Here is a 14,642-nt window from a genome sequence, read left to right on the forward strand (position 1 = left end):
AGAGGTGGGCTTGAGGCTGGATCATCCAGGAAGATGATCAGTATAAACCTGGAACAGCCTCATTCAAACAGAGCCAACTGTCTCCATATGGATTCCAGTGATAGGTCCTCCCAGTTTCCTGAACCTCCTGTTTGGGGGTAAAGGCCATACACAACTTTCTCAGCTGCTTCATCTCCTCACTAAGGGGAGAGAAAGTGACAAGACTAAGCTATTCAAAGCTGCCAAGTAGAAGCTAAACTATGGATATTTTCACCAACCTCTGTCTTCAGCTATTGTTGCACACTGATGTCCCCATCTTCAGCTACCTGGGCCTTTCAATAGAAGGGTGATCCAAAAGAGGAATGAAAGAACTAGAGAAGGTGACGGCAGACCAGAAGAAGATGCCACAGCTGAGGATCACCTTTCCTTCTCCTCCTCCTTCTTTAAAGATTTATTTATTTATTACATATATAGTTTTCTGCCTCCCATTCTGGAAATGGGTTACATCTATTTGATGTGTTGGCCATGGGAACCCCCAAACCACCAAGTCTCTTTCCAAAGCTATTAGTTGCTCTTTACAAATTGACTACAGTGTATTAGTTCAGAACACCACACCTTCAAAATTCATTGAACATGGAGAAGTTGAGCAAGAGATGACCTGTAGCCTTCACCCATACGGACAAGTGTTCAGAGTACTATGAGGTACAGTGCACACTACAAAAGAAGAAAGGTAAAAACCAACCTGATTACAAACCTTTGAATCTACAATGTACCTGCCTACAAGAAGGACTAGTACAATAGTGATACAAAGCTTCTAGAACTAACCAACCAATATGTAATTGGCACTCAAAGAACTGGTACCCATGCCTGACACTGTACACAGGACCATGAACCTGAGACTAGATATGCAAGAGATATATGGGAAACCTAAATACTACTAAAGGACATAGAAATAAAATGGTTTCTTAAAAAAAAATGTGTCAAATCCTCTAGAGCTGGAGTTAGAGGTGATTGTGCACCACAAGGTGGGTGCTGATAATTGATCCTAGGGCTTCTACAAGAGTAGCCAGTGCTCTTAATCATCAAGCTATCTCTCCCATGCTGGTTATGTCTTCATGTGTATATGTCAGTAAGTCTGCCTCTCTGTATCCTACCAGAGTGACACCATCCAATTTTCTCCTTGTGAGAGGATTTCTTACTGGGCATTTTTTAGGAAAGCATTGTTTTAACAATCAGGTTTGGGAGTTGGGGGATCTTTGTTTTTGGTGATGGTTGGTTGGGTTTTTTTGTTGTTGTTTTTTGTTTCTGTTTTTGTTTTTTCTGCAGCCATGTTTATTTTGACCATCAAAATGAGACACTCTCATTCCCCCTAGTGGTCCTCTGGGTATTTTTCTTTTCTTTTATCTTCTTATAATAAGTTACAACAAAAAACACCACATCAAAGTCAGATAAGGCAAACCAGCAGAAGGAAAAGGAGCCCACAAGAAGACAGAGAATCAGAGATCCATTTGTTCACACACTCAAGAGTTCCATAAGTAACTAAACTGGAAGTCACAATATATATACAGAACCTGGTGCAAACCTGTGCAGAGCCTGTGCTTGCTGCTTCAATTTTTGTAAGTTCATATGAGTATTTTTCTTTTTTAACTAATATTTTAAATTTATTTCTGAAATTTTCACAAAAGTGAAAAATCAATGTTTGGAAATGACCCTCTCCAATACCTCTACCAAACTCCCTTTGGGTCCTACCGTTGTAGGATTTGTCTCATGCTGGACTTCATGTCTTTTGGGGTAGTTTCAGCTATTTTTTGAAACAGGGTCTCACTGTGCAGCCCTGGCTGGCCTGGAACATGATACATACACAAGGCTGGTCTAGAACTCACAAAAACCATCTGCCTCTGTCTCCTAAGTAGCAGGATTAAAGGTGTGTGCCACCATGTCCTGGTATGTCCTGTTTGAAGTTATTACTGTTACCACTGTTGTTGTTGCTGATCTGTCTCTGAGTCTAACTAGTGCTGACTATATGTGCATGGGTATGGGATCACTGAATCTGACTCCAGGTAAGGGGTATGGAGCAGAGATATTGACAAATATAATCTCACAGTGATTCAGTGTTCTTCCACTCCATGTGCACTAATATACTTGTGTACATATGTTTGTGTGCGTATTCATATCTGTGTATCTCCCAGTGTATCACTGAGTATAGGTGTACACAGATAGAACACCTCCCTCTACCCACCCTCAGCCTGCCTTTCCCTTTCAGTGCTCCTTTTTCTTCCAATCCTGATCAACACATACCATCAAGAAACACCAACCCAAAGTTCAATCATCAGTGAATATGTTCAAGTCATCCAGTGGCAGTTGTGTTGAGTATTTGTGATAATGGCTACATACACAATGTCAAACCGAGTTCTGATAGTTCACACTTGAGTATGCACAATCTTGGTCAATTAAACATATATTTTAAAGAAAAGGGAATTATATGCACCCTTTTGTAGCCTTCATTTCTCCACTCATCTTTGGATAACAATGAAAACAGAGTTTGAGTCCTTACAGTCTGTATTCCAAGACCCACATGGACTGTAGATGCTCCATCTTCAAAAATACCCATGATGCACTCCATAAGGCCTGGCACTGAGAAGGGACTCAGCCTTCAGCTGCATGAGTACATCCCAGTCAGAGTCAGCAGGGAGATCCAAGGAAGCCTTTAGGGTTCACTGGGCTCATTACACAACTGGGGATGTAAAGGCAGCTGGACAATTACAGTGCTATTCATTAAATAATATGGGACGTGGATGGGTCTGAAGAAACAGCTAAAAGAGCTATAACTGTGTCTCTGGAAATAGCTAGGTAAGTGTAACTAGGGCTCTGAAAGTTATTGCAATATAGTCTTCCTAAGTGATGATACTAACACATATACAATTCATCATCTGGATGGGGAACAGGGACCTAGCTTTCCACACCAGGCTGATCCCAAAAGAAGGCCCTAGTGGATTCTTCAGGCTTTTCCATGTGTGTCTCCAGGTGTGCCCAGGCTCAGTGTCTGATGATGGCTGCATATGTGCTGGACTCAGCCATATCTGTGCTCTGTGAGGTCACAGCTCCGACTGCCCTCTGTGTGAGGGAGTGATGGTCCAGCTGGATATACGTCACCTCTTGAAGGTCTCCTGCAACTGGGGTCTGGGAAAGAAGGGCCCAGGAGAGTTAAGACTGCTGAGGAGAGGGGAGGAGCTGTAGAATGAGAAGCTAACCTGCTCTATGAGTCATAGTCATGTTATACTGTAGTTCTCTCCCAATGGTGTTGGGATTGGACTACATGCCCCAGAGACATGGCAGAAGTAGCTTCTGCCCTCTCTTGTTTTGGATGCTCTCTCTGGGGAAAGTCAGATGCTATGGAGAGCCCTGCTGCCTGTAGTCATCAGAATATGCCACTCAGGACAAGAATCCTCTATCCACTAAGCCTGAGATGACAGCAGCTGCAGTCAATACTTTTTAAATTCTTCTGCCCCTGGATTCCTTATCCAAGAGACTGAAGACATGTTACTAAGCTGCTAAATTGGGGAGTAGTTTTGTAGATGCTGAATACAAATACCTACCCAGGTTTCTGTCCATCTGTCCTCAGGAAGCCTGTCATCTGCAACTATGTCTATAGAAAAGATACCAAAGGATAATGCTATTTGGTGGATACTAGAAGACAATTATTACCACTTTATATCACATCACCACCCTCTAGAATGTTTCTAGATGATTTTCATCCAAATTGGTTCCCAATATACTGGATAACCCCTTCACTGTTTCTCAGATTCCTTACCTGGAGTCATCTCCAGGCCATTAGTAGCTAGATTTAGCCTGAGCAGAAAGAATAGATGAACATTAGAGGCTGGTTGGAGGCAAAGGACTGGACAATGCAATGGGAGTTATTCCAAGTGTCTCACCTCTCTTCTGGCCTCTGCTGCTGTCTTTTGTTGTTTGGGAGTCCTGAGAATAGTCAGAATCAGTTCACATTTAGGAGGGATTTCTTGTTCCCAGAACACCCAACAACCCCTGAAAGCCAGTTCTCACCACAGATACCTACCCTGCTTTTTCTGACGGTGCCTGAGGAAGCAGAACAGAAGGGCGGAAAGACAAAGGAGGAAAATCACAGAGACCACAGTAAAAATGTAAATGCTGTATGTCTTTAGCCAAGATGTATCTAGGAAAGATGGGAACCAGGTTATCATCAGCATACATTTATTGAGTACCCACTGAATAGCACACATATGCTGGGTGGTATTCATGAGCACGTGACTATGTAAAATTTTAAGTGTATAGTGGTCTTGAAACATGTAATTAGTTTCCTTGTGTCACTGGTCATAAGTGTTGGCCTGATTTGTGCTCTGGAGCCCACGCCACTGGCAGAGCTGTTTTAAGGACTAAGAAGTCAGATGTGGCTAATGACATCCATTTGAGTTCCCACAGCTAAGAGCATTAACTTCATGATTGACATCAAGTAGAATAGCATTGCCCACTACACACTGTAGAGCTTTGCAGAGACTGAAAACCAATAAGAAAAGAATCAGGACTCCCTCAGCAAACCCACTTTGGGCTCTCATTTCCATCTTGTATGTTCCTCGGGGTATCCCCTGATAGAAATGAACTCAGTTCCAATGTTGTCTTGTTGCCTGAAGCCCTAAAGACAGCATCTAGTGCCCATCTCATCCTCTTCCTTAAATACACCCTTCTCTACTCACTGTTACACTATAGAGGTGACCATACAAGATAGAGTCCACCTGCTCCCTCTTCATGGATGGTACCCACTCCCCTCACTTGTTCCTGAGGCAGAATCGTCAAAGTCCTTTAATGAAAATCAGACAATTTCTCTGTAGAGGCTGTTCCCTTAACCCCTCGCCCGTGTCCAACTCAAGACCATACATGCTATTCTGTCCTTTCCACATATCATATCACAACTTAAATTAGACATGGCATATGCATGCTCAGGATATATTTATAATTATATATTACATATGCAAATGGAGTCACCCATGAAGTGCAATGATATTACGATTAACCATAGATCTGTGGTAAGATTATAAGTGAGGTAAGAACTTTCTATGTCCTAGTGGCATTGTACCTGCCATGGAATCTTGGTTGCCTGTAGCATTTGGTGCAACATTTCTGCAGGACTACAGTCTAAAAGTTGCTTACTATATACTATATGGCCAGGTGTGCAAAAGACCCTGTCTTCTAAGCTGCTATAAATACCATCTTTTTCACACAATGATACAATGGCTACCAATGATGCATTTCTCAGAACACAGATGTCACATGACCACGTTGCCTATGGACACAAGCTCCAGAACAAGGCAGCATTAATTACCTCATGGCTGTACATTCCCATGTGATATAAATAAACACAGCCAATGTGCTATTGATATGGCTCAATGAGTAAAACATTTGGTATGCAAGAGTGAGAATCAGAGTTGAATTCCCAGAGTTCACAGAAAAAGTTAACTCGCTATAACTGCCTACCTATAATCTCAGTGCAAGGAGAGAAAGACTGAAAATCCCCTGCGCAAACTGGCTAGACAGACTAGCTGAAAGAGTAAATTTTGAGGTCAGTCAGAGATTATACCTCAATGTGGTGGAGAACACTTAAATAATAAGCTTAGCATCAGTCGTGGACTTACACAGACATATATGCATATATATTCACCTGCACCCACATGCATGCCAACACAGTGAACGCACAAACATACCTATGTACATAACACACATATCTAGGCAAATAAAAAACATAATAAGAAAATATAAAATAAAATTATATTCCAACAGTAGCGAGAATATCTTAGGTATTGTATGAATGCATCACCTATCAATTAAAAACCTATGGCCAAGTTAGAGAGATGTCTCAGCAGGTAAGAGCACTGACTGCTTTTCCAGAGGTCCTGAGTTCACTTCCAAGCAACCACATGGTGGCTCACAACCATCTGTAGCAGATTCAATGTCTTCTTCTAGTGTGTCAAAGACAGCTACAATGTACTCATATACATACAATAAATAAATCTTTTTCAAAAAATGATAGCATATAAGAAAAGGTAGAATAGAAGGTGGGGAACCAAGGAGGCAGAAAGAATTCTGAGATAGAGACAGGCTCAGAGTCATCAGGGAAGATGTAAGGAGGACAGATACATGGTAACCAGCCATGTGGCAGAATTTAGATTAGTACAAATGGGTTATTCTACATCATTAGCTAGTGAGGGAATGAGCCTAGCTATATGGCCTCAGTATTTGTAAATATATATTTGAGTCTGAGTTGTTATTCTGGGAACTTGGGACGAGAAAGAAAATAGCACATTACAGCTAACTTCTATCACATAAATTAATATATAAATAACATGTCATTTACTACTGAATGTTATCTTTCAAGGAAATAAATTACATAAAGCTATCATAATAAATGGTGTTTACCTACATGTGGGTAATAGTAATAAATACTATGTTAAGTTGCATAGTGCAAATATTAAATAGCATATTCAAAATGGAATAACACGCATTATACTTTCTTTTTTAGTTTTTTTTTGTTTTGTTTTGTTTTTTTTGTTTTGTTTTTTTGGAGACCGGGTTTCTCTGTATATCCCTGGTTGTCCTGGAATTCACTTTGTAGACCAGGCTGGTCTCAAACTCAGAAATCTGCCTGCCTCTGCCTCTGCCTTTGCCTCTGCCTCTGCCTCCGGAGTGCTGGGATTAAAGGTGTGTGCTACCACGCCCGGTTACACGCATTATACTTATGTATAAGATACATTATGCTTCTTTCCAATCTGCAACTGTGCCTGGGAGCCCATCATGCACTCCAGCCACCCCCCCACACACAAACTACCCACACCCAGAGAAAGCTTGACCCCCAGGAGTTCTGATACTACCAGGCTCACAGGTGAGTTCCCCCTCTACCCCAATACCTGGCCTAACTGGGACCCAAGACCTCTCACCCTTCTGGAGACACATCTTTCTTCTGGACCTCAACTGTGCCTGGAAGCAGATCTTGTGCTCCAGCATCCCCAACCCTGCCCACACGCAGAGTCAGCTTGATTCCCAAGGGAAATATCACAGCCAGGCTCACAGATGAGGTACTCCAGACACTCTCTCACACTCATAGATAGCCTGACCCAAGGAGGCCCAACATAACTAGGCTCATAGGAGGGACAGGCTCCAGTCAGAGACAGCAAGGCCAGTTAACACCTGAGATAATCAGATGGTGAAAGGCAAGTGCAAGAACATACGCAAAAAAAACCATGCCATTTGGCACCATCAGAAGCCAGCTTTCCCACTACAATAAGCCCTGGATAGCCTAAAACACCAGAAAACCAAGATTCAGCTCTAAAATCCTATCTCATGAGGATGATAGAATACCTTAAGGAGGACATAAATAAATCTGTTAAAGAAATATAGGAGGACACAGTTAAATAGGTAGAAGCCCTTAAAGAGGAATCACATAAATTCCTTAAAGAAATACAGGACAACACAATAAAAAGGATGAAGGAACTGAATAAAATGATCCAGGATATAAAAATGGAAATAAAAACAATAAAAAATCATAAACAGAGATGAGTCTGGAGATGGAAAACCTATGAAAGTGATAAGTGTTACAGACACAAGCATCACCAACAGTATACCAGAGATAGAAGAGAGAATCTCATTGTAGAAGATGCCATAAAAAAATTTGAAAAAGCAGTCAAAGAAAATACAAAAGTGCAAAAAGCTCCTAACCCAAAACATCCAGGAAATTCAGAATGCAATGAAAAGACCCAACCTAAGAATAATAGGTATAGAAGAGAGTGAAGATTCCCAACTCAAAGGGCCAGTAAATATCTTCAACAAAATTCTAGAAGAATAAAATTCCTAGCATAAAGAAAGAGATGCCCATAAACTTGCAAGAAGCCTACAGAACACCAAATAGATTGGTCCAGAAAAGAAATTCATTCTGACATATAATAATCAAAATACCAAATGGACAGAACTAAGAAAGAATATTAAAAGCAATAAGGGGAAAGGGTCAAGAAACATATAAAGGCAGACCAATCAGAATTACAACAGACTTCTCAACAGAGACTCTAAAGGCCCAGAAGCTCTTGGGAAGTTGTCATACAGAATGTAAGGGGACAAAATGCCAGCCCAGGCTACTATACCCAACAAAACATTCAATTATCATAGATGGAGAAAACAAGATATTCAATAACAAAAACAAATTTAAACAATCCAGTAAACCAGCTCTTCTATTATACTCTTATAATAGAAGGAAAATATGAAGGAAACTATACCCAAGAAAAAAGAAGAAATTAACCTACTCACAATAAACCCAAAAGAAGAGAAACACACAAACATAATTCTACCTCTAACAACAAAATAACAGAAAGCAACAATCATTGGTCCTTAATATCACTCAGTATCAATGAACTCAATTCCCTAATAAAAAGATATAACAGGCTGGATATGTAAACAGGACCCAGCATTTTGCTGCATACAGGAATCACACATACACTAGTGACAAAGACACTATCTCAGAGTAAAAGGCTGGAAAAATTTTCCAAGGAAATGGTCCCAAAAACCAAGCTGGAGTAGCCATTTTAATATCAAATAAAATAAATTTTCAACTAAAAGTTACCAAAAAAGATAAGGAAAGACAGTTCATATTTATGCAAGGAAAAAATCTACCAAGAGAATGTCTCAATTCTTAATATCTATGCCCCAAATTCAAGAGTACCCACATTCATAAAAGAAACCTTACTAAAGCTAAAAACACACATTGAACCCCACACAATAAGAGTGGGAGACTTCAACACCCCACTCTCCTTAATGGACAGGTCATTGAAACAACTAAACAAGTGAATTTAAGAGAGGTTATGAACCAAATGCACTTAGCGCATATCTACAGAACATTTCACCATAAAACAAAAGAGTATACCTTCTTCTCAGCACCTCATGGTACCTTCTCCAAAATTGACCACATAATCAGTCACAAAACAAGCATCAACCAATACAAGAAGAGTGAAATAATCCCATGCATCCTATTAGACCACCATGGCCTAAGGCTGGTCTTCAACAACAACGAAAACAACAGAACGTCCACATACACATGAACAATGTTCTACTGAATGATAACTTGGTCAGGGGGGAAAAAAGAAAGAAATTAAGGTCTTTCTAGAATTTAATGAAAATGAAGGCTCAGCATACCCAAACATAATGGAGCACAATGAAAGCAGTACTAAGAAAACACATCGTGATGAGTACCTTCAGAAATGAAATACATCCAAGAGGAGTAGGATTTAGTGCAGAATTCTACCAGACCTTCAAAAAAGACCTAATACCAATACTTCTCAAATTATTCCACAAAATAGAAACAGAAGGAAAGGGGCTGGAGAGATGGCTCAATGGTTAAGAGCACTGACTGCTCTTCCAGAGGTCCTGAGTTCAATTCCCAGCAGCCACATGGTGGCTCACAATCATCTGTAATGGGATCTGACACCCTCTTCTAGTGTGTCTGAAAACAACTACAGTGTACTCACATATATAAAATAAGAAAATAAATCTTTAAAAAAAAGTTAGAAAAAAAAAAAAAAGAAACAGAAGGAGCACAGTTACTCTGATACCCAAACCACACAAAAACCCAACAAAGAAAGAGAACTTCTGACCAATTTCCCTTATAAAAATCAATGCAAAATACTCGATAAAATTCTTGAAGACTGAATCTAAGACTACATCAAAATAATCATTCACCATGATCAAGTAGGCTTCATCCCAGGGATCCAAGGGTAGTTCAATATATAGAAATCCGTCAATGTAATCCATTATATAAACAAACTAAGAGGAAGAAAACCACATGATCATTTCATTAGATGCTGAAAAAGCCTTTGACAAAATTCAACACCCCTTCATTTAAAAGTATTGGAAAGATCAGTAATACAAGGCACATACCTAAACATAATAAAGCAATATTCAGAAAACCAATAACCAACATCAAATTAAATGCAGAGAAACTTGAAGCAATCCCACTAAAATCAGAAACAAGACAAGGCTGTCCTCTCTCTTCCCATTTATTCAATATAGTACTTGAAGTTCTAACTAGAGCAATTAGGAAACAACAGGAGGTCAAAGTGATACAAATTCAAAAGGAAGAAACCAAGATATCACTATTTGAAGATAATATGATAGTATACATAAGCAATCCCAAAAATCCCACCAGAGAAATCCTACAGCTGATAAACAACCTCAAACAAATCAGTAGCCTTCCTCTACTCAAAGGGTAAAAAGTCTGAGAAAGAAATTAGGGAGACATACTTTGCAATTGTGACAAATAATATAAAATATCTTGCTTAACTCTAACCAAACAAGTGAAAGATCTGTATGACAAGAACTTCAAGTCTCTGAAGAAAGAAATTGAAGAAGATCTCAGAAGATAGAAAGATCTCCCATTCTCATGGATCTATAAGATTACCATAGTAAAAATGGCTATCTTACCAAAAGCCATCTACAGATTCAATACAATCCCCATCAAAATTCCAACTCAATTCTATGCAGAAATAGAAAGGGCAATTCTCAATTTCATCTGGAATAACAAAAAAAAAAAAAAATCCAGGATAGCAAAAACCATTCTCAACAATAAAAGAATTTCTGGGGGAATCATCATCCCTGACCTCAAGCTGTACTACAGAGCAAAACCAAACCAAACCAAAACCCCTGCATGGTATTTGTACAGAGATAGACACGTAGATCAATAAAACAGAATTGAAGACCCAGAAATAAGCCCCCACATCTAATGGTCACACCATTTTTGACAAAGAAGCCAAAACCATCTAGTAGAAAAAAGAAAGCACTTTCAACAAATGGTGCTAGTTCAACTGGAGGTCTGCATGTAGAATATAAATTGATCCATTCTTATCTCCTTGTAAAAAGCTTAAATATAAGTGGATCAAGAACCTCCACATAAAACCAGATACAAAGATAAAAGGTAAAGTGGGGGAAAGCTTCAAATACATGGGCACAGAGGAAAAGTTCCTGAACAGAACTTAGGGTTTATGCTCTAAGATCAAGAATCGGCAAATGGAGCCTCATAAAATCGCAAAGCTTGTGTAAGGCAAAGGACACTGTCAATAGGACAAAACAGCAACCCACAGATTGGGAAAAGATCTCTACCAATCCTACATCCGATAGAGGGCTAATATCCAATATATACAAAGAACTCAAGAAGGAAGATCCAAAGAACTAAATAACCCTATTTAAAACTGGGGAACAGCCCTTCCACTCGACTCGAGACTCGAGCCCCGGGCTACCTTGCCAGCAGAGTCTTGCCCAACACCCGCAAGGGTCCACACGGGACTCCCCACGGGACCCTAAGACCTCTGGTGAGTGGATCACAGTGCCTGCCCCAATCCAATCGCGCGGAACTTGAGACTGCGGTACATAGGGAAGCAGGCTACCCGGGCCTGATCTGGGGCACAAGTCCCTTCCGCTCGACTCGAGACTCGAGCCCCGGGCTACCTTGCCAGCAGAGTCTTGCCCAACACCCGCAAGGGTCCACACGGGACTCCCCACGGGACCCTAAGACCTCTGGTGAGTGGACCACAGTGCCTGCCCCAATCCAATCGCGCAGAACTTGAGACTGCGGTACATAGGGAAGCAGGCTACCTGGGCCTGATCTGGGGCACAAGTCCCTTCCGCTCGACTCGAGACTCGAGCCCCGGGCTACCTTGACAGCAGAGTCTTGCCCAACACCCGCAAGGGCCCACACGGGACTCCCCACGGGACCCTAAGACCTCTGGTGAGTGGAACACAGCGCCTACCCCAATCCAATCGCGTGGAACTTGAGACTGCGGTACATAGGGAAGCAGGCTACCCGGGCTTGATCTGGGGCACAAACCCCTTCCACTCCACTCGAGCCCCGGCTACCTTGCCAGCTGAGTCGCCTGACACCCGCAAGGGCCCACACAGGATTCCACACGTGATCCTAAGACCTCTAGTGAGTGGAACACAACTTCTGCCAGGAGTCTGGTTCGAACACCAGATATCTGGGTACCTGCCTTGCAAGAAGAGAGCTTGCCTGCAGAGAATACTCTGCCCACTGAAACTAAGGAGAGTGCTACCCTCCAGGTCTGCTCATAGAGGCTAACAGAGTCACCTGAAGAACAAGCTCTTAACAGTGAAAACTAAAACAGCTAGCTTCAGAGATTACCAGATGGCAAAAGGCAAACGTAAGAATCCTACTAACAGAAATCAAGACCACTCACCATCATCAGAACGCAGCACTCCCACCCCACCTAGTCCTGGGCACCCCAACACAACCGAAAATCTAGACCCAGATTTAAAAACATTTCTCATGATGATGATAGAGGACATCAAGAAGGACTTTCATAAGTCACTTAAAGATTTACAGGAGAGCACTGCTAAAGAGTTACAGGCTCTTAAAGAAAAGCAGGAAAACACAGCCAAACAGGTGATGGAAATGAACAAAACCATACTAGAACTAAAAGGGGAAGTAGACACAATAAAGAAAACCCAAAGTGAGGCAACGCTGGAGATAGAAACCCTAGGAAAGAGATCTGGAACCATAGATGCGAGCATCAGCAACAGAATACAAGAAATGGAAGAGAGAATCTCAGGTGCAGAAGATTCCATAGAGAACATCGACACAACAGTCAAAGAAAATACAAAATGCAAAAGGATCCTAACTCAAAACATCCAGGTAATCCAGGACACAATGAGAAGACCAAACCTACGGATAATAGGAATTGATGAGAATGAAGATTTTCAACTTAAAGGGCCAGCTAATATCTTCAACAAAATAATAGAAGAAAACTTCCCAAACATAAAAAAAGAGATGCCCATGATCATACAAGAAGCATACAGAACTCCAAATAGACTGGACCAGAAAAGAAATTCCTCCCGACACATAATAATCAGAACAACAAATGCACTAAATAAAGATAGAATATTAAAAGCAGTAAGGGAGAAAGGTCAAGTAACATATAAAGGAAGGCCTATCAGAATTACACCAGACTTTTCACCAGAGACTATGAAAGCCAGAAGAGCCTGGACAGATGTTATACAGACACTAAGAGAACACAAATGCCAGCCCAGGCTACTATACCCGGCCAAACTCTCAATTACCATAGATGGAGAAACCAAAGTATTCCACGACAAAACCAAGTTCACACAATATCTTTCCACGAATCCAGCCCTTCAAAGGATAATAACAGAAAAGAAGCAATACAAGGACGGAAATCACGCCCTAGAACAACCAAGAAAGTAATCATTCAACAAACCAAAAAGAAGACAGCCACAAGAACAGAATGCCAACTCTAACAACAAAAATAAAAGGGAGCAACAATTACTTTTCCTTAATATCTCTTAATATCAATGGACTCAATTCCCCAATAAAAAGACATAGACTAACAGACTGGCTACACAAACAGGACCCAACATTCTGCTGCTTACAGGAAACCCATCTCAGGGAAAAAGACAGACACTACCTCAGAGTGAAAGGCTGGAAAACAATTTTCCAAGCAAATGGACTGAAGAAACAAGCTGGAGTAGCCATTTTAATATCGGATAAAATCGACTTCCAACCCAAAGTTATCAAAAAAGACAAGGAGGGTCACTTCATACTCATCAAAGGTAAAATCCTCCAAGAGGAACTCTCAATTCTGAATATCTACGCACCAAATGCAAGGGCAGCCACATTCATTAGAGACACTTTAGTAAAGCTCAAAGCATACATTGCACCTCACACAATAATAGTGGGAGACTTCAACACACCACTTTCTTCAAAGGACAGATCGTGGAAACAGAAACTAAACAGGGACACAGTGAAACTAACAGAAGTTATGAAACAAATGGACCTGACAGATATCTACAGAACATTTTATCCTAAAACAAAAGGATATACCTTCTTCTCAGCACCTCACGGGACCTTCTCCAAAATTGACCATATAATTGGTCACAAAACAGGCCTCAATAGATACAAAAATATTGAAATTGTCCCATGTATCCTATCAGACCACCATGGCCTAAGACTGATCTTCAATAACAACATAAATAATGGAAAGCCAACATTCACGTGGAAACTGAATAACACTCTTCTCAATGATACCTTGGTCAAGGAAGGAATAAAGAAAGAAATTAAAGACTTTTTAGAGTTTAATGAAAATGAAGCCACAACGTACCCAAACCTATGGGACACAATGAAAGCATTTCTAAGAGGGAAACTCATAGCGCTGAGTGCCTCCAAGAAGAAACGGGAGACAGCACATACTAGCAGCTTGACAATACATCTAAAAGCCCTAGAAAAAAAGGAAGCAAATTCACCCAAGAGGAGTAGACGGCAGGAAATAATCAAACTCAGGGGTGAAATCAACCAAGTGGAAACAAGAAGAACTATTCAAAGAATTAACCAAACGAGGAGTTGGTTCTTTGAGAAAATCAACAAGATAGATAAACCCTTAGCTAGACTCACTAAAGGGCACAGGGACAAAATCCTAATTAACAAAATCAGAAATGAAAAGGGAGACATAACAACAGATCCTGAAGAAATCCAAAACACCATCAGATCCTTCTACAAAAGGCTATACTCAACAAAACTGGAAAACCTGGACGAAATGGACAAATTTCTGGACAGATACCAGGTACCAAAGTTG

The 14,642-nt window shown here is 40.7% G+C and overlaps 1 protein-coding gene across 15 annotated transcripts in view; it reads right to left on the reverse strand.

Annotated features, from left to right (window-relative positions):
• Positions 1 to 397: 397 nt before the first annotated feature.
• Positions 398 to 14,642, reverse strand: part of Lair1 (leukocyte-associated Ig-like receptor 1) — a 66,495-nt gene continuing 52,250 nt past the window's right edge. For 6 of the 15 annotated variants that reach the window (XM_006540176.4, XM_017322358.2, XM_006540175.4 and 3 more), the window contains 5 exons: positions 4,055 to 4,171; positions 3,915 to 3,957; positions 3,791 to 3,828; positions 3,576 to 3,625; positions 407 to 3,159 (listed from right to left, as the gene is read on the reverse strand). In XM_006540176.4, the coding sequence (XP_006540239.1) occupies positions 3,016 to 3,159; positions 3,576 to 3,625; positions 3,791 to 3,828; positions 3,915 to 3,957; positions 4,055 to 4,171 (392 nt within the window). In that variant the 3' untranslated portion in view covers positions 407 to 3,015. Of the gene's footprint in view, positions 3,160 to 3,575; positions 3,626 to 3,790; positions 3,829 to 3,914; positions 3,958 to 4,054; positions 4,172 to 14,642 lie in introns of all 15 variants that reach the window. The other 9 variants (NM_001302676.1, NM_178611.6, NM_001113474.1 and 6 more) reach the window with 4 other exon arrangements.

This window comes from Mus musculus, chromosome 7 (assembly GCF_000001635.26).
Source record: "Mus musculus strain C57BL/6J chromosome 7, GRCm38.p6 C57BL/6J".
NCBI lineage: Eukaryota > Metazoa > Chordata > Mammalia > Rodentia > Muridae > Mus > Mus musculus.